The sequence below is a fragment of the Colius striatus genome, unplaced genomic scaffold (assembly GCF_028858725.1).
Source record: "Colius striatus isolate bColStr4 unplaced genomic scaffold, bColStr4.1.hap1 scaffold_45, whole genome shotgun sequence".
In the NCBI taxonomy this organism is placed as follows: Eukaryota; Metazoa; Chordata; class Aves; order Coliiformes; family Coliidae; genus Colius; species Colius striatus.
The window spans coordinates 711,622-732,671 of record NW_026908526.1 but is presented as its reverse complement, the minus strand read 5'-3'; the positions used below and the strand labels follow the sequence as shown (position 1 = coordinate 732,671).

General features: G+C 55.7%; 2 protein-coding genes and 1 pseudogene across 2 annotated transcripts; 1 reads left to right on the top strand and 2 right to left on the bottom strand.

Moving 5' to 3' along the window:
• Positions 1 to 330: 330 nt before the first annotated feature.
• Positions 331 to 10,741, top strand: LOC133629443 (scavenger receptor cysteine-rich type 1 protein M130-like). The gene is made up of 11 exons (XM_062020075.1): positions 331 to 439; positions 516 to 634; positions 3,318 to 3,450; positions 3,768 to 3,842; positions 3,956 to 4,084; positions 5,343 to 5,648; positions 6,417 to 6,637; positions 6,764 to 7,130; positions 7,373 to 7,687; positions 10,415 to 10,425; positions 10,577 to 10,741. The coding sequence occupies exons 1-11, from the start codon at positions 331 to 333 to the stop codon at positions 10,739 to 10,741; spliced, it is 1,950 nt and encodes a 649-aa protein (XP_061876059.1).
• Positions 10,742 to 10,937: 196 nt separating this feature from the next.
• Positions 10,938 to 14,130, bottom strand: LOC133629442 (olfactory receptor 14C36-like). Its single transcript, XM_062020074.1, has 2 exons — positions 13,231 to 14,130; positions 10,938 to 11,018 (listed from the first exon to the last, which is right to left on the bottom strand). Exons 1-2 carry the CDS (start codon positions 14,128 to 14,130, stop codon positions 10,938 to 10,940), a joined length of 981 nt encoding a protein of 326 aa, XP_061876058.1.
• A 6,083-nt stretch (positions 14,131 to 20,213) lies between these two features.
• Positions 20,214 to 21,050, bottom strand: LOC133629441 (olfactory receptor 14J1-like; annotated as a pseudogene).

The window sequence follows — 21,050 nt, the reverse complement described above, 5'->3', positions numbered from 1 at the left end:
TGAGCAGGTGTCACCTCCTTCACCCCATGAGCTGGGGACAAGGAGGGCTGCGTGGGTAGTGCCCGTTGGCTCTGCAGGGCAAGGGCTCAGCAGCTGGAGGCAGGTAGCCACGGCTGCCCACTGCCTGTCCTCAACTTGCCATCTCCTCTGCTAGGAAAGTGCCACGTCCTTGTTGCTGTTCCGAGGGTGGTGTTTCTCACAGAGCCTGCGGCAGCTGATCTTCAAGATCCTGCAGGAGATCTGCAGCCTACTGGCAGTACCTCCTAGGTAGGCACCGAGCCCTTTGGACTGGCTGTTTCTGCACTGCGTGTGTCTCCTCCTGGAGCTGCAATGTGCTGCAGAACAGCCGGGGCTTCCTGCCCCCGTGGCTGCCGCAGCCGCTGCCCTGGTGCTCTGAGAGACGTGGGCTCCGGCGTCAGGTTTCCCTGCAGCGCTGCGGGTGCAGCTCAGCAGCTCCTGTCAGCCCGGCTGAGCCTGCTGGGTGGTGCCTGCCCCATGCTTCTGCTCTCCCGCAGGCTACCTGCTGCTCGGGGGCTTCGTGGCCTTGGGTGTGTGCTCCAGGAACGGCCCAGTGGAGAACCAGCGCAGCATCTGTCGCCTCTGCTGGGGCCTGCAGCTCCTGCTCACGGCTCAGGCATCCAGCTCCATTCTGTGTCCTTGCCCGTGCTGCTCACTGTCGCCTGCACCGAGAACATCGAGCACGTGGCCTCTTGGGCTTCCACTGCCCACAGGGGAGAACTCTCAGCGCCCTGGCTGGCTCCTGGTGCCCCTCTGGCTTTACAGATGGGGAGAGGGGGGTACAGGAGCTGAGGGGTGTGTGGAAGCCGGGCGTGCTGGGGAGGAAGGGCAGATACTGCTTGTGGATTTAAGTCTGTTTCTGGTTTTAATAAAGATGTATTTTGTAGCTAATGAGACCGTCTGTAATTCAATGAGTATCAGAGAATCACACGGGAACAGTGTCCAAGTGGGTCTTGAAGAGCTTCAAGGAAGGAGCCTCCACACCCTCCCTGGGTAGTTTGTCTGGGACTCCCTCACCCCCTCAGTCTCCTCCAGACTAAACAGCCCCAGGTCCCGCAGCCTTTCCTCGTAAGGAAGATGCTCTGGTCCCCTGATCATCTTGGTGGCCCTGCACTGGCCTCTCTCCAGCAGTTCCCTGTCCCTCTGGAGCTGGGGAGCCCAGAGCTGGACACCTACAGATGAGAGGGGGAGGAGAACCTCCTTTGATCTGCTGCTCATACTCTAGATGCCCCCAGGCTGCCATTGGCTTCTTGCCCACGAGGGCACGTTGCTGGCTCACATTCAGTTTATCAACCAGCACTCCCAGGTCTCTCTCTGCAGAGCTGCTCTCCATCAGGTCACCCTGAGCCTGTCCTGGTGCAGGGGGTTGTTCCTCCCCCACTGCAGGACTCTGAACTTGTCCTTGTTGAACCTCAGGAGGTTCCTCTCTGCCCAACTCTCCAGCCGGTGGAGATGCTGCTGAATGGCAGCACAGCCTCTGGGGAATCAGCTGGGGCTGGGCCAGAGCTTGGCAGGGGACAAAGCCAGAAGAGCTGCCCCAAGCTGACCCCAGGGGGATTCCATGCCCTGGGGTGCCCTGCTCAGCAACACAAGCCCAGAGGAAGAAGAAGTCATTGAGTCATTTGTCTTCCAAAGCACCTGCAGGGCATCCTGAGGCCCTTCTTCCCACAAAGGGGCTGGGCAGCAGGAGTCAAAGGGAAGGAGAGAAGGAAATGTTGTTCCCCTTTGCTGCCACACACAGCCTTTGCTTTTCTTTGTGAAACTGTCTTTGTCAGGATATGTGTCATTCCTGCTGTTGCTGGTGGTGTCTATGCTTGCAATGTTGCTCTGGAAATGTTTGGCTTCCTCTCCCTTCATCTCAGGCCTGAACCTGCTCTGTCCCAGCTGCAGCCCATTGAGCAGCGAGTGCGAGGCTTCCTCAGAGCTGGCTCGCTCACAGCATCTCTCTGTTGGAACGGGATGCAGTGGGTTTGTGTGGGCAGGTTTGGCAGTGGGGGGCTCCAGGGGTGGCTGCTTTAAACAAAGAGCTGCCAGGAGCTTCCCCTGTATCTGGCAGGGCCAGGCCAGTCAGCTCAGGGCTGGACCCGCTGCTGCCCAAGGCCTGGCCAGTGAGTGATGGAGGTAAGGCCTCTGTGATGGACGGACTGGAGAAGGGGAAGAAGATGCTGCAGCAGAAGGGAGTGAGAAAGTGAGAACAACATGTTAGGGGTGCCTGTATGTGGGTGTGAGGTGACATCCCTGCAGTGCCCCCCACGGCCATGGGGCTCAGTGTGGAGCATCCATGTGCAGCGAGGCCGTCCCAGGGGCCAGGAGCTGCGATTGGCGTCTCTGCGAGGCCGAAGGAGCAGCCCCGGCAGGAGCAGTGGGGCTGGGGGTGTGTCGGGGCCCGTGGGGCTGTGCCTGGGCTGGGTGCCAGGAGGAAACCTCAGGCTTCCTGGCTGGGCGCTGTGGGGGAAGCGCAGCGAGTGCTGCGAGGCCGCGGGGGCTGCGGTTTGTGCAGCTGCAGCTGCAGCTCCCGATGCATCTGCCTGCAGGGAACAACGGCCCCTGGGGGACACGGGGACGGCTGGGGACACGCTGGGGCCTCTCCTGCTGCCGGGCTGGGGACGTGTCCCAGCGCGGCTCCTGCCGGGGCCCTGTCCTGAGGCTCTCCAGGAGGGATGTTCCTGCAGGCCGGGGCTGCAGCTCTGCCCCCAGCCCAGGGCTGTCCCACAGGGGCTGCAGCAGGGCAGGGGCTGTTCCCTTTCCACCCCAACACAGAGCCAGTGCAGCCCCACAGCTCGGGGGCTGCTGGACGCTGCCCTTGTGGGTTCTCTGATGAGTGTACCCTGGGGATGCTCAGTGCTCCCAGTGCTCCCAGTGCTCCCAGTCGAGGGCCTGGAGACCCATCTCCCCTCTGCACCTGCCTCGGCCCATAACTCTGCCCCATGGCAGCAGCCGTGGCACCCGCATTGGGACCGTGGTGTCCCTCATATATGGGCATGAAGGGCACTGGAGAAGCTCATTGGCGGGCTGAGCTGTGTAAGAGGGGAGAGAGCTCCTGATCACATCTCAAAAGGTGCTACTGCTTGGATTGGCTCCTGCAGCTGCGTTGGCATCTCTCAGAGATCTCACCCTCCCATCAGCAGCAGCCCCACGAGGGTGCGGGAGCCGTGCCGGGGAGTGGGGAGCAGCAGGGCTGTGCCCGCGGGGCAGGAGGCTCAGGATGGGCACGGAGGGACTCCTGTGGCCTCGGGTGCTGTGGCTGCTCCTCGGGCTGCAGCTGTGCAGGGGTAAGTGCTGGCTCCATTGTCCCACAGCCAGGGCCAGTGGGCACCAGCGTGCTCATCGGGATACCTCTGTCAATTCGGTTTCTTCACGGGTGCCGCTGGGACGAGGGGCAGAAGGTGCTCAAGGGAGTCGATGCTGTGCCTGTGTGGGTGGGAGAGGGAGGTGTGGGGCTGCGGCACGGGGCCATACGGGGGTTGCTGTGCTGGGGAGGAGAGAGGGGATATGGGAAAGGGGGGTTTGAATTAGTGGGGATGTGCTGCAGGCTGTGGGGCTGTGAATGGTACAGCAGGTCTGCTGCTGGGCAGCCTCAGCCCTTTGCAGAGCTGGGGAGAAAATGGACCCCCAGACTGCCCCAGGGACAGCCCAGGATGAGGAGGACTGTCCCTCAGGTGCCTTTACCTCTGGCTGGGCAGGGGGGACCCCAGAGCTGTAATCTGGAGCTCAGTGCTCTCCTGACCAGCCCCGTGTTGGCGTTTCAGGGGCTGCAGAGTTGAGGCTGGTGGATGGCGGCAGCCGCTGCGCTGGGAGAGTGGAGGTGGAACACGAGGGACACAGTGGGGAACTGTCTGTAGTGTCAACTGGGACTTGAAAGATGCTGCAGTGGTTTGCAAGCAGCTGGGATGTGGGTCTGCTGTTCAAGCTTTTCGGCACGGAAATTTCGGTCCAGGATCTGGCCCCATTTGGTTGATTGATATTCAGTGTCGTGGCTCCGAGCCTGCCCTGTCCAACTGTACACACAGCGGATGGGGTGAGAACAACTGTGTTCACAGCATGGACGCTGGGGTGAGCTGTTCAGGTAAGAGGCCAGAAAGGGTCCTGGCTGTGTCCTCCAGGAGCAATGAGTGTGTGTGAGAGCAGGGTCCAGGCTGGCTGGTCACACTGCCAAGCTGCAGCTGGTGTTGCTGGTGTCTCCAGTCCCGACAAAGGGCAATAGGAACCCAGCCCGGGTTCTCATCACAAACCTGGACCCTGAGGTTGCTCAGCTCACTCTCAGTCGGTGCCTGCCCTGCCTCCTCCCTGCCCCATTGTGTCTCAGTTCCCATCTTCCTCCTCCCACTAAGCCAGGAGCAGTCTGGCATTGCCACGGGCCAGGTCCCACCATGCCAGAGGCACCCACAGCCCTGGGGAACAGCAGGAGACAACAAGGGACTTTGGGGCTATTGGCACCTTATTCCTCTGCCAGTGTGACCCTCTGAGCTGCATCCCACAGAAACACATGCCATGCAGTTGGGGTGACCTGTTGCTGCACCTTTCCTGCCTACCCCAGCCCCAGCTGCCCTGTGCCACAGGAGCTTTGCCAGCACTTGCACTGTCCTCAGTGCCCGTCCTTACCGTGGGAGCTGTTGCAGCCCAGAACTGTTCCTGGTGTGTTTGTGACAGCGGCATCCACTGGGAGCTGCTGCAGAGCTTGTGGGGCGCTTTGTGGCCTCCTTGGAGATGAGGTGGGATGAGGGCAGGTAACTGCCAGCAGGCTCTGGGAACTCACAGGGGATTTGTCTGCTCCAGGGTTTGTCCGGCTGGTCGGAGGGGACAATGACTGCTCAGGACACGTGGAGATCCATGATGGGGAGAAGTGGAAAAGTGTCTGTGCCTCAGCCTTTGGTGCCAGAGCTGCTGCTGTGGTCTGCAGGGAGCTGCAGTGTGGGGCAGCCCTGAACATCCAAGGGGCAGCTCGTGATGGAGCCAGCACCGGTGCCATGTGGGACAGAGAGCTGCAGTGTGCAGGGAATGAACCCTTCCTCCAGTTGTGCCCCAGGGAGCCCCCAGAGACCAGCTCTGCACCCCCAGAGCTGCTACTTGGCTCAGCTGCACACGTAAGGACTCTCACTGGGGTGTAAAACACCAGGGATGTGCTGGGGACAGGGCAGCGGGGCAGGGACCGTGCTGGGCCTGAGGACAGAGGGGCTGATGTGGGGTCTGCAGCCCCACAATGATGCGGGAAGAGGTGGAGGAGGAGGATGGCAGCTCTCCTCCATTTGACCTCTCCCCAGCTCCTGAAGGAGCCAGAGCACAAGTCCATCCCCTTCCATTGTTCTCTGTCTCTGTGCTTGCAGGGTTCAGGCTGGTGAACGGCAGCACGGCGTGCGAGGGGAGGGTGGAGCTGCATGTGCAGGGGACCTGGGGCAGCCTCTGTGCCTCCCGCTGGCACCTCTCCGACGCCCACGTCCTCTGTGGCCGCCTGGGCTGTGGCTTTGCCGTGTCCCTTCCCAGAGGAGGGAGTTTTGGGAGAGGAATGGGCCCCGTCTGGAGAGACTCGTTCCACTGCAGTGGGACTGAAGCCCACCTGGGACAGTGCCCAGTGACCGTGCTGGGGGCCTCCCCGTGCTCCCATGAGGATGCTGCTGCTGTCGTCTGCTCAGGTGAGGGCTGGCAAACCCTGGATTCGCTCCTTTGTCTCCTGGCATGACAGCAGCCCAAGGCAGTGGACCTGGGGCAGGCCCAGGCTGCACTTCCCCCTGCAGAAGCCCTGAGGACTGCAGAGACAGGTTGTCCCTGCCCCCCAGGGCAGCCCCAAGGGCCACCTCCAGGCTCAGGCTCTCTTGATGTCCCCCGTGGCGCTGGGTGCGGGACAGGGCTGTGGGGCTCATCCCACCCCTCTGGCTGCAGACAGCCCTGTCCCAGCAACACAGAAATAGCCCCAGGCATGATCTCAGCCCCACGGGGCTGCCTGGCTGCCCCCAGCAGCAGCAGCAGAGCAGGGGGTGAGGCACAGAGCCAGGCTGAGGCTTCTGGTGAGCACCAGCCCCAAAGCTGTCCTTTCTGCTGGGGCAGACTCCTCAGCTCTGCTCCCTGCCAGGGACACTGGCTGCCAGGGCCCATCTCCAGCAGAGAACCAACGGTTTAGGTTGGAAAAGGCCTTGAAGCTGCTTCAGTCCCAGCCCTGCCCTCACCCTGCCAAACCCACCACTGACCGAGCACCTCAGCTCCAATCTCAGCCTGCTCTAGGGAAACCTGAGCCCAGCCCTGAAGGGATCCCAAAGCCGTGGGGCTGAGGTGCTGAGGGCCGTGGGTCAGTGCTGGGCTGGGCAGGGTGAGGGCAGGGCTGGGGCTGCAGCAGCTTCAGGGGCTTTTCCCGTCAGCCCAAAGGGTTGTGTGAGTCCATGATCGGTGATTCCACGACTCCCCAGGCCCCGCTGGCTCCGGGTCCCTGCGGCTGGTGGGGGGAGGGAGCCGGTGCACCGGGCGAGTGGAGATCTTCCAGCACGGGACGTGGGGCAGAGTCCTGTCTGAGCAGTGGGACGTGGCGGAGGCCCGTGTGGCGTGTCGGCAGCTGCGGTGTGGAGAGGCAGAGATGGCCTACAACCCGCCCAAGGCCGAGCGAGGGCCGGGCCCCGTGGGGCTGCGAGGGGTGCGGTGCCAGGGGCACGAGGCCCAGCTGAGCCTCTGCAACGTCTCCTGGCCGGCAGCGGGGGTCGTGGAGGACGTGGGGGTGGTTTGCCAGGGTGAGTGTCCCCACGGGCCCACCGGGGCACAGGGTGGGTGGGCAGCCGGCCCCCGCCGCCATCTGGGCTCCATCCCCGCCGCAGGGAGCCGGCGCGTGCGGCTGGCTAACGGGCCCGGGCGCTGCGCTGGGAGAGTGGAGATCTACTCCCAGGGCAGCTGGGGCAGCGTCTGCGACTACGGCTGGGACCTGCCCGATGCCGCCGTCGTGTGCCGGCAGCTGGGCTGCGGAGAGGCCGTGGAGGCGCCGGGCTCTGCCGCCTTTGGGGAGGGCTCCGGGCACATCTGGCTGGACGGCGTCAACTGCTCCGGGGCCGAAGCCGCTCTCTGGGACTGCCCGGCCGGGCCCTGGGGGCGGCACGACTGCGGGCACAAAGAGGACGCCGGAGCCGTCTGCTCGGGTGCGTGGCGGGAGCTGTGGCGGGAGGCTGGTGCTCAGGGAGGCCGGGCCAGCAGGAGAGCCGGGCACGGCCAGCGCTGGCCCGGGCTGCCGCTGAGCTCCTGCGCGGGCACGTCCTGCGCACAGCCAGGCACGGGCAGCCCCGGGGCCGCCGGGGTCCCTGGGGAGCTCAGCTGTGCCTGGGGGTGGGCGGCAAGGGCAGCGGTGTGCGGCCCTCAGGGACTCGTCTCCCTCCCCTGCCAGAGTTCACGGCCCTGAGGCTGGAGAGCAGCGACGGCTGCTCCGGCCGCCTGCAGGTTTTCTACAACGGGACGTGGGGCAGCGTTTGCTCCAACTCCATGACCCCCAAAACGGTGTCACTGGCGTGCGAGGAGCTGGGCTGCGGGAAGGAAGGGACTCTGGATACACAATGGCCACGGGGCAGAGTGTCTGGCCCCGCCTGGCTGGACCGTGTGGAGTGTGAGGAGAGACACGGCTCCTTCTGGCTGTGTCCCTCCGATCCCTGGAACCCGCGGTCGTGCGACGAGCTGCGAGATGTGACCCACATCACCTGCCGTGGTAATTCTGAGCTGCATGGGCACCAGCATCCACCCAGCAATTCCTCCCTGCTGGCTGGGATCAGCACTGGGGTGGCAGCAGGAGCAGGGCAGGGATTGTCCCCTGTGCTGGGCTCTGGTGAGGCTGCAGCTCGAGGGCTGTGTTCAGTGCTGGGCCCCTCACTCACTGCCAGAGGGACACTGAGGGGCTGCAGCGTGGCCAGAGCCGGGCAGCAGAGCACGGAAGGGAGCTGGAGCACAAGGGTGCTGGGGAGGGGATGTTGAGCCTGGATAAGAGGAGGCTGAGGAGAGACAGGAGCAGTCTCTGCAACTCCCTGGCAGGAGAGTTCGGAGTTCGAACTCCAAATGAGGTGGGAGTTGGTCTCTTCTCTCCAGTAATGAATGACAGGACAAGAGGAAAGGGACTCAAGTTGCCCCAGAGCAGGTTCAGGTGTGAGTGTACAAGTACCTAAAGGGTGGGTGTCAGGGGAGGGGATGATATTTTTTCTGTACTGTCCAGTGACAGATGTCACAGAGAACTGTTACAGTGCCCAGGTGTGCTCCAATGTCACACAAACCAGATGCAGTTCCGAGATGGGTTCTGATGTCACAGAGAACTGTTGCAGTTCCCAAATGTTCTGTGATGTCACAGAGCACGGTTTCAGTGGCCATATGAGCTGTGATGTCACAGAGAACTGTTTCAGCACCTAGATGTGCTGTGATGTCACAGAGCACTGTAACAGTGCTCTATGACATCTAGAACATCTGGGAACTACAATGGGGTTGTGTCACATCACAGCAATTCTGGGCACTCCTAAAGTGGTCTGTGACATCACAGCACATCTGGGCACTGCTACAGTGCTCTGTGACATCACAGTTCATACGGCAACTGCAATGACACAACTCTTGACATCACATCACAACTGGACACTTAATGCTCAGTGATATTACAGCACAACTAGGCCATGCAATGGGGCTGTGTGGCATCACATCTGGTACCTGCAACAGCATTGTGTGACAAAACACAACACTTGAGCATTGCAACAGGGCTGGATGACATCACAGCACATCTGGGCATTGCAACAGTTCTCTGTGACATCACAGCTCATATGGCAACCGCAACAGTTCCTGTGAGAACACATCACTACTGGCTACTTAATGCTCTGTGACATCACAGCACTTCTGAGCACTTCCACAGTTCTTTGTGACATCACAGCTTGAACATGCAAATGGACTATGTGACATCACAGCATATGTAGCTTTGCAGTTGGACTGTGTGACATCACAACATATCTGGGCACTGAAACAGGACTGTGTAACATCCCGGCACATTTGGGCATTGTAGCAGGTCTCTGTGACAGCAAAGCACATCTGGGGACTATGAAAGTGCTTTGTGACAGAACAGCTCATCTGGACACTGCAACAGTGCTCTAGAACATCACATCACAACTGGACACTGAAACAGTGCTGTGTGACATTACAGCACATGTGGGCAATGCATGTGGGCTGTGAGACATCACAGCACATGTGGGAACTGCAGTAGGAGTCTGTGACACAACAGAATATCTAGGCACTGCAGCATTGCTCTGTGATATCACGGAACATTTCGGCACTGTAATAGTGTTGTGTGACATCACAGCACATCTGGGAAGTGCAACAGGGATGTTTATCATCACATCACATCTGGGTTTTGTAATGGGGCTCTGTGACATGACAGCCCACCTGGGCACTTCCATGGGGCTGTGTGACATCACAGCACATGTGGACATTGCAGAAGTCCTGTGTCACATCACAGCACAGATGGGAACTGCTACAGTGCTGTGTGACATCACAGCTCTTGTGCGCACTGCAACAGGGCTGTGTAACACAACAGCACGTCTGGGCTTTGTAGCAAGCTGTATGACATCCCAGCACATCTGGATGTGGTAGGTGTCCAGAAGATCTCGGGTTGTAACGTGAGTGGTGGAAGGTACAGAAGAAGTGGGCACAGGGTTCCTTGGTTGCCTGGCTGTGGTGGATACATGTGACTCCAAACCGTCCTTGGGTCCAGGCTGACTAAGAAGCAGCAGGCCTCACATGTGAGGTGAGCCTGTGTGCTGGGGAGCCCTGGGCTCATGGCACGGAGTGAAGGTGCCTTGGAAAGATATTTTGGAAAGTCTCTTTCAAATCCAATAAGGCAAAACAACCAAAGGACAGAACAAGATTCCTGAGCTAAAACAAAGACATCTCTTGTCTATACTATTGACTAGCAGCCAACTACTGCACTCCATAAATATCACCCTCAGGATGGGCTCAGTTTGAGCACTCCCCAACTGCAGCTGGGCTGCACAGCACGTGACTCTCCCCTTGAGCAAGGGCTGCCAGTTAACCTTAGGGATTCCTTACCTGAGACTAAAAGACCCTTCCTTCCCCAAGGCAGAGAGATTCTTTCCCTGCGACAGATCCTGGGTGAGGGACTGACAGCATGCTGAATTAACTAATGAAACACTGCTAATCCATGTAGCTGCTCAATAGAGGTATAAACACTGTTCAGAGAACTCTGTTAGGAATAAACTGTGTTTCAGGTCTGAGACTAAGATTGATGCAGATTGGATTGGATCCACACCTTGGCCGGGTAAAGAGTTTAGAAAGCAAGGGGGTCCGCTCTGAACCTTGTGACTCACTGGGAGGGTCTTCCTTACTCTTTGTGTCCCCACGTGAATCTGTTTCTGTGTGAATCATTCTACCTTTCTAAGTTTCTTCCGTGCAGGAATTTATCAAGTGAGGCTTGACATCAAACTTCCTGAACCTTGTCAAACCACTGCCCAACTTTGTTACATCCCATCAAACGTGTTGCACTCAGGTTATTATTTTGCCTCAGTACTGCTCCCTCTCTCTTTTGAGCGAGTTGCATTCCACTTATCTGCAACAGATGCCTGTACTCAAGGAGCTTTTCAGGAACAACACGTGGGGGATTCTCTCTGTGCACCTGCTGCTTGAGATGAGCTTGAAGCAGCTGCCTGAGTGCCCGGAGCTCCTCAATGGGACGGGCAACAGGCTGGGTGAGGTTGTGCCTGAGGGTCAGAGAGACCAGTGAGGGAAAGATCTTGCTGGGAGATAAAGAACTTGCACCCAGCATGAGGAAGTGGGCAGAGTCTTAGGCTCTCTAAGGGTGTCTTTGGATCAATGACCTCAGCTCTTGCTGTTGGCTGGTATTCACCAATAACATGTGAAACTGAGGGGAGCCGATACTACACTGGAGGCATGAAAGACTTACTCTGAGTGGCAGAGGATCATGTTAGGGAACATGTAGGCAAATTGGATAGAAACAACTCTGTGGGGCGGGACAGATGCAGCCATGAGTGCTGAAGGAGCTGGCCAATGTCGTTCCCAGCCTGCTTTCAGTTCCCTTTGAAGGATGGTGAAGCTGGACTGTGGTTCCAGAGGACTGGCAGAAAGTAACTGTTACTTGGATCCTAAAGAAGGATGATGAGGAGACTCCAGGTAGTCAGTCAGCCTTCCCCATGTGCCTGGGAAGGTGATGGAGAAATTAGTTCTGCCAACTGTTTGCAGACAAGCGACAGACAGGAACATGACTGGGACGAGTCAGCAAGAGTTTATGGAAAAGAAAATGAGGTGAAGCAACTTGGCAGCTTCCACTACCTGACATCATAGGGTGGTGGAGGGTGGTGGATGGAAGAAGAGCAATGGGTGTGGTAGTTAGTAAGGCTTCTGGCACTCTCCCACAACATCCTCATAGACAAGCTGGTGAAGTATGGACCAGGTAAGTGGAAAGTGAGGTAGTTTGGAAGTTGGACGAACACCTGGGATCAGAAGGATGTGACCAGAGATACACAATCCAGCTGAAGGTCATTCACCACAGCTGTACATTCACTACAGCTGTACATGGAGAGTTGATACCAAGGCCAACTAGCCAGCCCTGTTTAGCAGCTTCATTACTGGCCTGGACTATGGGGCACAGCTCACACTCAGCAGGCTGGCCAGCGACCTGAAACTGAGAGGAGCAGCTGATACACAAGATGATTGTGCTGCTGGACCTCAGCTGGCTGGAGAAATGAGCAGAGGGGAACCTCATCAAGTTCAATGAGGAGAAATGCCCAGGTAGCAGTAACACCATTCACAGTGATGTGCTGGAGGGCAACAACTAGAAACCAGCTTTGCAGAGAAGGACCTTAGTTTTCTGGTGAACAACAAGCTGAACGTGAGCTCTCCATGTGCTCCTGCAGCAAAGACAACCACCAGTATCCTGGTGGCCAGGGGCCTGTCAGTATCCTGGGCTGGGATGGACAATATAGGTAGATTGATTTCCTTTTCCTTCCTGCTCTGCAGAAGGCTTGTGGTCATGATTGTGAGATGATGCTGGGACATGGGGATCAGCAGAGAAGACCACCAGCAGCTTCCCTTCACACCTGGGTAGGGAGAAACACACCCAGTGCTGCTCCTGAGTGAGGAGGATGACACAGGAGGCATCGTGAGGTGCAGTGCAGGGAGACAACTCTTGCCACGTGTCTTGGGTCCCCTCAAGACACCCCTGAGCCCTTGAGCAGCAGCAACTCCTGTCATGGCTGTGAGGAACTGCTCTGGCTGCAGAGGGGCTACAGTCAGACCTCCCAGCCATGCTGTCCCCTGAATTCACATTCCCACCCTTTTGCCAGATGCATCCTGCTGCCTCCCAGCCCAACTGTGCAGGCACCACACAGGGGAAGGTGCAGCCAGGGTGGGGAAATGTCCTGCTGGCCTGCTGTGACAGCAGACCACAGTGTCCCGTCCCCTGGCACCCTCCTGTTCTGGTAGCCCTCTCCAGCATCCAGCCAGGCTGGATTTTGTCTGCAGCCAGCCACAATCCACAGTCAGTCTGGGAAGGGTTTGATGTTCTGACAGTGTAGACGGATGTCAGAGATCAGCCCAAGTCTGGACTGTGGTAAATGGCCAGTTCAGGAAGGGAGAGCCACAAAGGTATGAGACTGGGGATGAGTTTGGGGGTAGGAGCCAGCACACAGCAGGGTGGGGGGAGACCGTGTGACGGACATGTGCTGGGCACATAGACAGCAGTGACTTGACATGGCTGCTGGGTCACGCTTCCCTCAGTGAAAGCCCTGACACAGGGTCCCAGCCTTCCTCTCCATACCACCCTTCAGGAGAGAAGACCGCACTAAGAGAGTGTGGGGCACCAGCTCTTCTTCAGCCATCTTCAGGCCTGCTGGAGCACCAGGACAGCAAGGACTTCAGGCTCTGACCTTGAGCCAGCGTCACTGTTACTCCAAGCAGGACCAGGCTCCCCTCTTTAAGGACACCACCTACAAGTTCATGTGTGGGACAGCCTTTGGATACATACCTCTGCTGCTGTTCACCAGCTTTAGAAGAAGAGCCCAGTGCACCAGGGACATCACACTTTATTACAGACATGATGAGAGTCACCTCTGACAATGACATTGCTGATCATGAGAATGCTCACCAGCAAATATAAACCAGCAAGACACAGAGGCCTGTAATGGGACATGCTGGGATTCATTTGTGCAGAGTGTTGAGAGCTTTCTCACTGCTGAGAAATAGCCATGAAATTACTTTCTTAATAGAGTCCTTGAGCTCCTGGTTCCTGATGCTGTAGATGAGGGGGTTCACTGCTGGAGGCACCACCGAGTACAGCACTGCCATCACCATATCCAGGGATGGGGAGGAGATGGAGGGGGGCTTCAGGCAGGCAAAGGTGGCAGTGCTGAGAAACAGGGAGAGCACGGCCAGGTGAGGGAGGCAGGTGGAAAAGGCTTTGTGCCGTCCCTGCTCAGAGGGGATCCTCTGCACCACCCTGAAGATCTGCACGTAGGACAGAACAATGAACACAAAACACCCCCAAAAGACACAAGCACTAAACACAAGGAGCTGAAACTCCCTGAGGTAGGTATCAGAGCAAGAGATTCGAAGGATCTGGGAGATTTCACAGAAGAACTGGTCCACAGCATTGCCCTGGCAGAGGGGTAGGGAAAATGTACTGGCCGTGTGCAGGAGAGAATAGAGAAACCCACAGCCCCAGGCAGCTGCTGCCATGTGGGCACAAACTCTGCTGCCCAGGAGGGTCCCGTAGTGCAGGGGCTTGCAGATGGCAAGGTAGCGGTCGTAGCACATGACAGTGAGGAGGAAATACTCTGCTGACATGAAAAAGACAAACAGAAACACCTGTGCAGCACATCCCATGTAGGAAATGGCCCTGGAGTCCCAGAGGGAACTGGCCATGGCTTTAGGGACAATGGTGGAGATGGAGCCCAGGTCAAGGAGGGAGAGGTTGAGCAGGAAGAAGTACATGGGGGTGTGGAGGCGATGGTCGCAGGCCACGGCGGTGATGATGAAGCCATTGGCCAGGAGGGCAGCCAGGTAGATGCCCAGGAAGAGCCCAAAGTGCAGCAGCTGCAGCTCCCTCCTGTCTGCAAATGACAAGAGGAGGAACTGGGTGATGGAGCTGTTGGACATCTGCTGTTTTTAGGCATGTGGGGCTGTTGCAGGAGAAAAAGTGACAAGTTAGAAGAGGCTTCTCAGAGCAAAATCAAAGCCATTTCTCACAGACCTTCCCCTATCACATACAGAGCCCTTTTCCTTTTCAAGGAGACCTTCCTTCAGCTCTAAGGCTAGAGCCCAGCTCAAGTGCCATGAAGAGCAGAGCCTCTGCCCATGGGCTCTTACCAGCCAGCCCTGCCCTGAAGTTGGTTCATGGGGATGGTAGGGGCAGAGGCCAGTCCTGATGTTTGATTTGTCAGGTGGAATTGCTCCTGATGCAGAAGGGCTTGTCAGCATCTGCACTCACAGCACTAAAGAATGGAGAAGGCAACTGAGTTCTTGTTCTTTTGACACCATCTCCCATGTGGAGTGTTCTTGGGTGTCAGAAACCCTCAGCAGTTGTGCTGTACTCACGGAGCAGAGAGGGAGCCCTGCAAGGCAAAAGACTTGCCTGTGGCTTAGAGCAGAGCAAAGGGAGCTGGTTTCCCCTTCTGTCCAGTTCTCTGATTCCCTGGGCTGGCCTCTTTCAGAAGTGGAAGGTGATCACAATCCCATGTGATCCTGAAAAGCCACCAGAGACTGCTGAGAGCAGAGGGATCCATGGCAGGCAACAAAAAGTCTCACTCCATTTCAGTCAAGGACACACAGAGCTCACTCACCAGCCACAAAGCATTTCCTCAGCTCTAAAGGCTCTGGGTCTCTTTGGGGCTTTCAGATCACACCAAGCTGCTGTGGGACAGGTTTATATCCTGCAGGCAGCTCACTGCTTGGAAGGCCACTTTGAGGAGGCAGCCAAGGGTCCTAACGATGATCTCTACAGAGGAAAACCAGCTCGTTCCCCAGCCCCACAGGTCAGAGGAAAGCTGGGACACTTGTTCCCACGCACACTCCCACATAACTGCACCCACAGATCAGTGTGTGACTCGGCAGCTGAAACTCCCATCCCTAGAGAGTCTGACTGAGAGAACAAGACAACCATCACACAGGCAAGTGCAGAGACAGGAAAACTGAGTGAGAGTCTGTGTGAGAGGCCAGGGCAGAGGCAGCCGGGCACTCGGGACAGCCTGACCCTCCCCAGCCTGACACCTCCCAGACCCATCCGTGCTGGGCAGCTGCTCTCAGCCCCGAGCTCTGCAGAGAGACCTGGGCATGGGGCTGGAGAGCTGCCCCACGGCTCTGCTGGAGCTCTGTCGGCAGAGAAGGAAGGTCAAGCCTTGTGCCCAGGGCCCTGAGGGCAGAGGCTTTGATGGGTGAGGAGGCCAGGGGGCTTGCTCAGAGGAAGGGCTCTGCATTGGAGGGGATGACACAGGATTTTCCCAATTCTCCCTCCCAAAACATTTTATGTTTCGTTTCCTCTCCTTCTGCTGACAGAAGATTTTCCTTCTAGGAGATGTTTCCCTGTCCCGTGTCTTTTCCCTGATCACAGACCCCATCCCAACCTCTCTGCACTCCCCTGGGCCCTCCAGAAACCTGCCTGTTTATGGGGCACTGGCTGGGCACATGTTCCAGTCTGGAGGTTCAAAAGGTTGGAGCAACCTGATGGGTCCAGCAAAGGTGATGCTGGTACTGTCCAAAGCCAGGGAAGTGGCTGAGGCACTTTAGGAGGCTTTTAGCAGACCTACTGACCACTCAAAGTTACGTCTCAGGGACTTATTTCAACTTGACAGGTCCTTTTCTACTTCTCTTTTCCACTCCTACCACACACTTGGACCCCCACTCTCAGAGAAGGAAACCGAAAACACCCACTTGGGGAAACTCCCTCTCTTTAGAGTAAACCCTGCCTTGATCTTCCTCTTGAAACGTCTCCTGGAATCTGCTAGTGCTCACCTGGAGCTGTGAACAGTCCTGACCCAACTTCTTGACAGCAGAACACCGCAGACATACCTGAGAGAGGGCTCCTGCTCTGCCCCGTCCCTCCGATGCTGCAGCAGCCAAGCCCTGTCTGGATCATGTTCTTCCCCTCCACAGCACAGAAACTGTGAGACACCTCCTGACCAAGCCTGTCAGCTGTGAGATGTACCAGCTTTGGGACATCCCTCCAGGACCCACACCTGCACCATCCTACAGCCAGAGACTTACCACCTTAAGGACAGGGAAGATCTGTTGCTCAGTCAGCTCTCAGCAGCCTCCCACTCTCCAATGCCTGTCCCATCTCTCTGCCTCACTCCACTCCTCTCGCTGCCTGCAGGCACTTCTGCCTCTTGCACGGGAGCTGCTCCTGGGCAGAGCTGTCTCTCATAAGCACTGCCCAGGTCTCATGGGCTCTCTCCATCCCAGGAGCCTGGCCCAGCTCAGCAGCAGAGGACCAGCCCATGGCAGCACTTGCTCTGCCCCTCTAGGCTCCCTCAGGTGGGGCTCCTGGGGCTCCAGCACAATCTGCTGGGAAACAGGCTGAAGCAATCACTGATATTCCCTCCCACATCTGGGGACAGACTCATGCCCTGTGGCATTTCTGTTATTGCAAAAAGAGTTGGCTGTGAGAATCACTTGTTCCCATACGAGACAGCACACCAGGAAGGCAAAAAGAACAACAACCTAGGTTTGTCCAAGCTAGGAGGGTGATAATGTAGTGAACGAAGGCATTTCCTCCTGGGTGTCGGGGCAAGAAAGGCTTTCAGAAATCTTTTGTCCATGCCATTTTGCTCTGAGGCAAAGCCTCTGCACAGGCAGGGCCTTGGGCACCTGGTAGCAAGTTTCCAGGCTTGTCTGGTGCCAAAGCTGGGGTGCTTCAGCCCAAATGTGCAGCAATGCCTCAGCCAAGATGAGCTGGAGCCATTACTATGAGACAGAGCTCTGGCACTGGTGGGACTCGAAGCGGGACTCTGGAGGAGAACAGACAGTAGTGGATGGGGATCAAGTCACGAATTACTGGAACTAATGCAATCCTTATCAGTCCCTGGAAGCAGAGGGGGGTCCCAGGGAGCTGAGGGAGCAGCACAATAGTAATAGAATAGCTGTGCTTGGTGTGCTTTTTCTTTGTATAAGACCTGCTCCAGAGAGGATAATGGAACTTTTTGACCAAGAACTGTAAGATGTGGAATTTGTATCACTTTTGCAAATAAAATGAGAAATCCCAGCGCACACTGACAGACATCAGGGCTCTGCCTTCTACAGCAGCGTACGAATCGCTTCAGAATCATCCAAAGAGATGCCATATGAATAATGCAAAACCAATCAGCTTGCTTACTGGGCCCTACTCCAGATTGAAACGGGGAAATCTGGATGTCAGAGCTACTTCTTCCCTCTTGCAGCCCAGAGGCTCCAAACATTTTAGACTATGCTGCAAATAATTAACTAAAAGAATACAAAAGCTGGAATAGCATTTGAAATAAGGGTTTTAGCTGAATCCAATGGAATGACTGAACACTCTACAGGACCGTGAGTCCTGGTAATGTGCTCCAATTGTTGATGGTCATCCATGAAAAGTGGCATTTCCCTCGCATGTGAACTTAGTATGTGGAATCTTCTGAGGACACCTTGGTAAAACTGATAGAACAGCTAGTCATCAACATGGGAGAGTGACTGCTTTCTCCTGAAAGCTAAACAGGAGCGGACAGTGTGAAAAGGCATGTAATTGCAGCCTTGGGATGTAGACCATGATTAAAAAGGACAGGTAATAGAAAACAAAGCTGGGAAGCATGATCCAGATAGTCCATCCTGCTCCCTAGAGGCAGGATCAGTTCTACTTTAGCTATTTCTCACAGTTTCTCTATTTTTAAATGCCTTTAGTCATGGAGATTCCACAAACCCTCTAAGTCATGTTTCACTACTTCTCTTCTTACTGTTCAAAACCTTTTCCTAGCACTTGGCCTGAATTTTCCTCTCTGAAATCCAAGATTGCTGCTTTCTCACGAGAGTATTTCTTTTCTGCATCAGCATTTTACAGCTCTCAATAGCTGTCACAGTTTACTTCTATTTTCTTCAGCCCGTATGAACTCAGTCTTTTCAGTCTTTCTTGTTCCCCTGTGTCTTCTTGATTTCTAAACCATTTTTGATGGGTCTCTTCTGATCCTTTTTAGTTGGTCCACCTTTTTCTTCTAGAGTACCTAAGCCTCACCACTGCTTTGTAGACTGGAAAAGCTCTTCCACGCTGACTCTGTGTTCCATGTCAGTTTACATCATTTGTGGAATAAAAAGGACATTTTTCTCCTCACAACCAACGGTGCTCCAAATGTCCCTGCTTTTAGTAAATTTTAGGTGCTTCTCTTTCAGGTTTCAAGAGACATTCTGGGGTCTGACCTCCACAGTGCAAACAGCACTTCTCAGGTTGGTAAATGTCAATAAATACACTGAGCAGTCCATTGCTGGCAGAGTTAATGAAAACAAATTTTAACACACTCTGGATGCAACCCTTTTAAGCCTTTGGTTTGATGCTGAACCACTGCTAATTTCTCCTTGGACCAAAAACCCTTCAAAAAGAAAAGAGAATTCCTGTTCCACAACTGATGCCCACAAGGGTCTACATGAGTCTCCTGGGTCTATAGACCAGTGCTGTGAATTCCCGTTGCTTTCCCACAGGCTTGTTTGTGCGATGCAGTTTCCTCTCCAGAAATCCACACTACTCGCCATCCCCTGGGTATTCTGTACATTATTTGTTCCAGTATCTTTCTGAGCATTGTTACACTAACCATCATACAGTTCTCCTGAAAAGTAGGTTAACAAAGGATATCACACTTTCCTGGAGAGTCGCATTCATCCTCCAACAGTCTTCAAACTTAAACAATGAGATTTCAATTGTTCCTTGAGCTAATTCTTCTAAGGTGCACATCTGCATGTTCAACCTACCTGAAAACACCTAATCTTATGTTCCAATGGGACTTTTTGTGTTCCAGCTTCATCCCATCACCCCTTGTCCTGTTGCTAGAAAAAAGTGCTGCCCCAACCACCTGACACACACCCTTTAGATGTTTGTAAATATTAATGAGCTCCCCCCCCTCAGTCTCCTCTTCTCCAGACTGAACAGCCCCAGGCCCCGCAGCCTTTCCTCAGAAGGAAGATGCTCCAGTCCCCTGATCATCTTGGTGTCCCTGGACTGACCTCTCTCCATCAGTTCCCTGTCACTCTTGAACTGATGGAGCCCCGAACTGGACACAGGACTCCAGATGAGGACTCTCCAGATATGGCAGAGGAGAGGGGGAGCAGAACCTCCCTCACTCTGCTGCTCACACTCTTCTTGATGCACTCCAGGATGCCATTGGCCTTCTTGCCCACGAGGGCAGGTTGCTGGCTCATGGTCAGTTTTTTATCAACCTGCACTCCCAGGTTTCTCTCCTGGAGTTCCTCTCCATCAGGTCAATCCCCAGCCTGGCCTGATGCAATAGGTTAATCACAGAGGCATTACTTCAGTCACTAATTTGCCGGGCCAATTAATTGGCCAGGCCTGGGTCAGCTGCAGATCCAACTTAGAACTGACTGGCATTAGCCCTGTCAGGGAAGCTTCTGGCAGCTCTTTGTTTAAAGAAGCCAGCCCTTATAACCCCCTGCTACCAAAACTTGTCCCAGGCAAAACCACTACACCTGTGCCAGTGCTCCCTCACCCTCAGAGTAAAGAAGTTTTCCTCGTGTTGCAGTGGCACTTTCTGTGTTCCAGCTTGTGCCTGTTACTCCTTGTCCTGTCACTGAGCACTATGCAAAAAACACTGGCCCCAGCCTCTCCACACCTGCCCCTCACATGTTTAAAAGTGTTGTAAGATCCCTGTCCTGGTTTAGGCCCATCCAGGTACAAAGACCTCGATCGGGCCCAAGCACTTGAGGGCCTTTGGAACTCCCTAAGGACAGGGAGGGCTCTCTCACCACCTGTGGTTCTGGGAAAACAGACAGGACTACTCGACTGGGGGAAGAAAACAAGCACTAATTTGATGGGAGATCCCCTTTTATTGAGGAGTTGTTCTTGGACAGGTCATACCTCACTAAGCACTGTGGCCCTGTCAGACACAGGCAGATGAAACCTCCAGAGAAGCAGTATGAACTGAAGAAACGTGTCAAAGTATGATTGCAGAAAGGAAGAAAACAGACAGGTGGGATGAGATATACGCTGAGAACCGTGTAGAGAAAAACAGTCATGTTATGGTGAGTGAAACAGGATCCTTTGGGTAACTGCACAGAGCATCCTTGAGCTCCTGGTTCCTCATGCCATAGATGAGGGGGTTCATTGCTGGAGGCACCACAGAGTACAGCACTGCCAACACAAGATCCAGGGATGGGGAAGAGATGGGAAGGGGGCTTCATGTCAGAAAATATGGCTGTGCTGAGAAACAGGGAGAGCACGGCCAGGTGAGGGAGGCAGGTGGAAAAGGCTTTGTGCCGTCCCTGCTCAGAGGGGATCCTCTGCATGGCCCTGAAGATCTGCACATAAGACACCACGATGAACACAAAACACACCAAACCTAAAGCAATGCTAACATAAGAAGCCCAACTTCCCCGAGGTAGGTATGTGAGCAGGAGAACTTGAGAATCTGTGGGATTTCACAGAAGAACTGTCCCACAGCATTGTCCTGGCAGAGGGGCAGTGAAAATGTATTGGCTGTGTGCAGGAGAGAATTGAGAAACCCACTGGCCCAGGCAGCTGCTGCCATGTGGGCACAAACTCTGCTGCCCAGGAGGGTCTCGTAGTGCAGGGGCTTGCAGATGGCAGTGTAGAGGTTGTAGCACATGACAGTGAGGAGAAAATACTCTGCTGACATCAAGAAGACTAAGAAAAAGAGCTGTGCAGCACATGCTGAGTAGGAGATCTCCCTGGTGTCCCAGAGGGAATTGGCCATGGCTTTGGGGACAGTGGTGGAGATGGAGCTCGGGTCGCAGAGGGAGAGGTTGAGGAGGAAGAAGTCCATGGGGGTGTGGAGGCGGTGGTCTCAGGCTATGGTGGTGATGATGAAGCCTTTGGCCAGGAGGGCAGC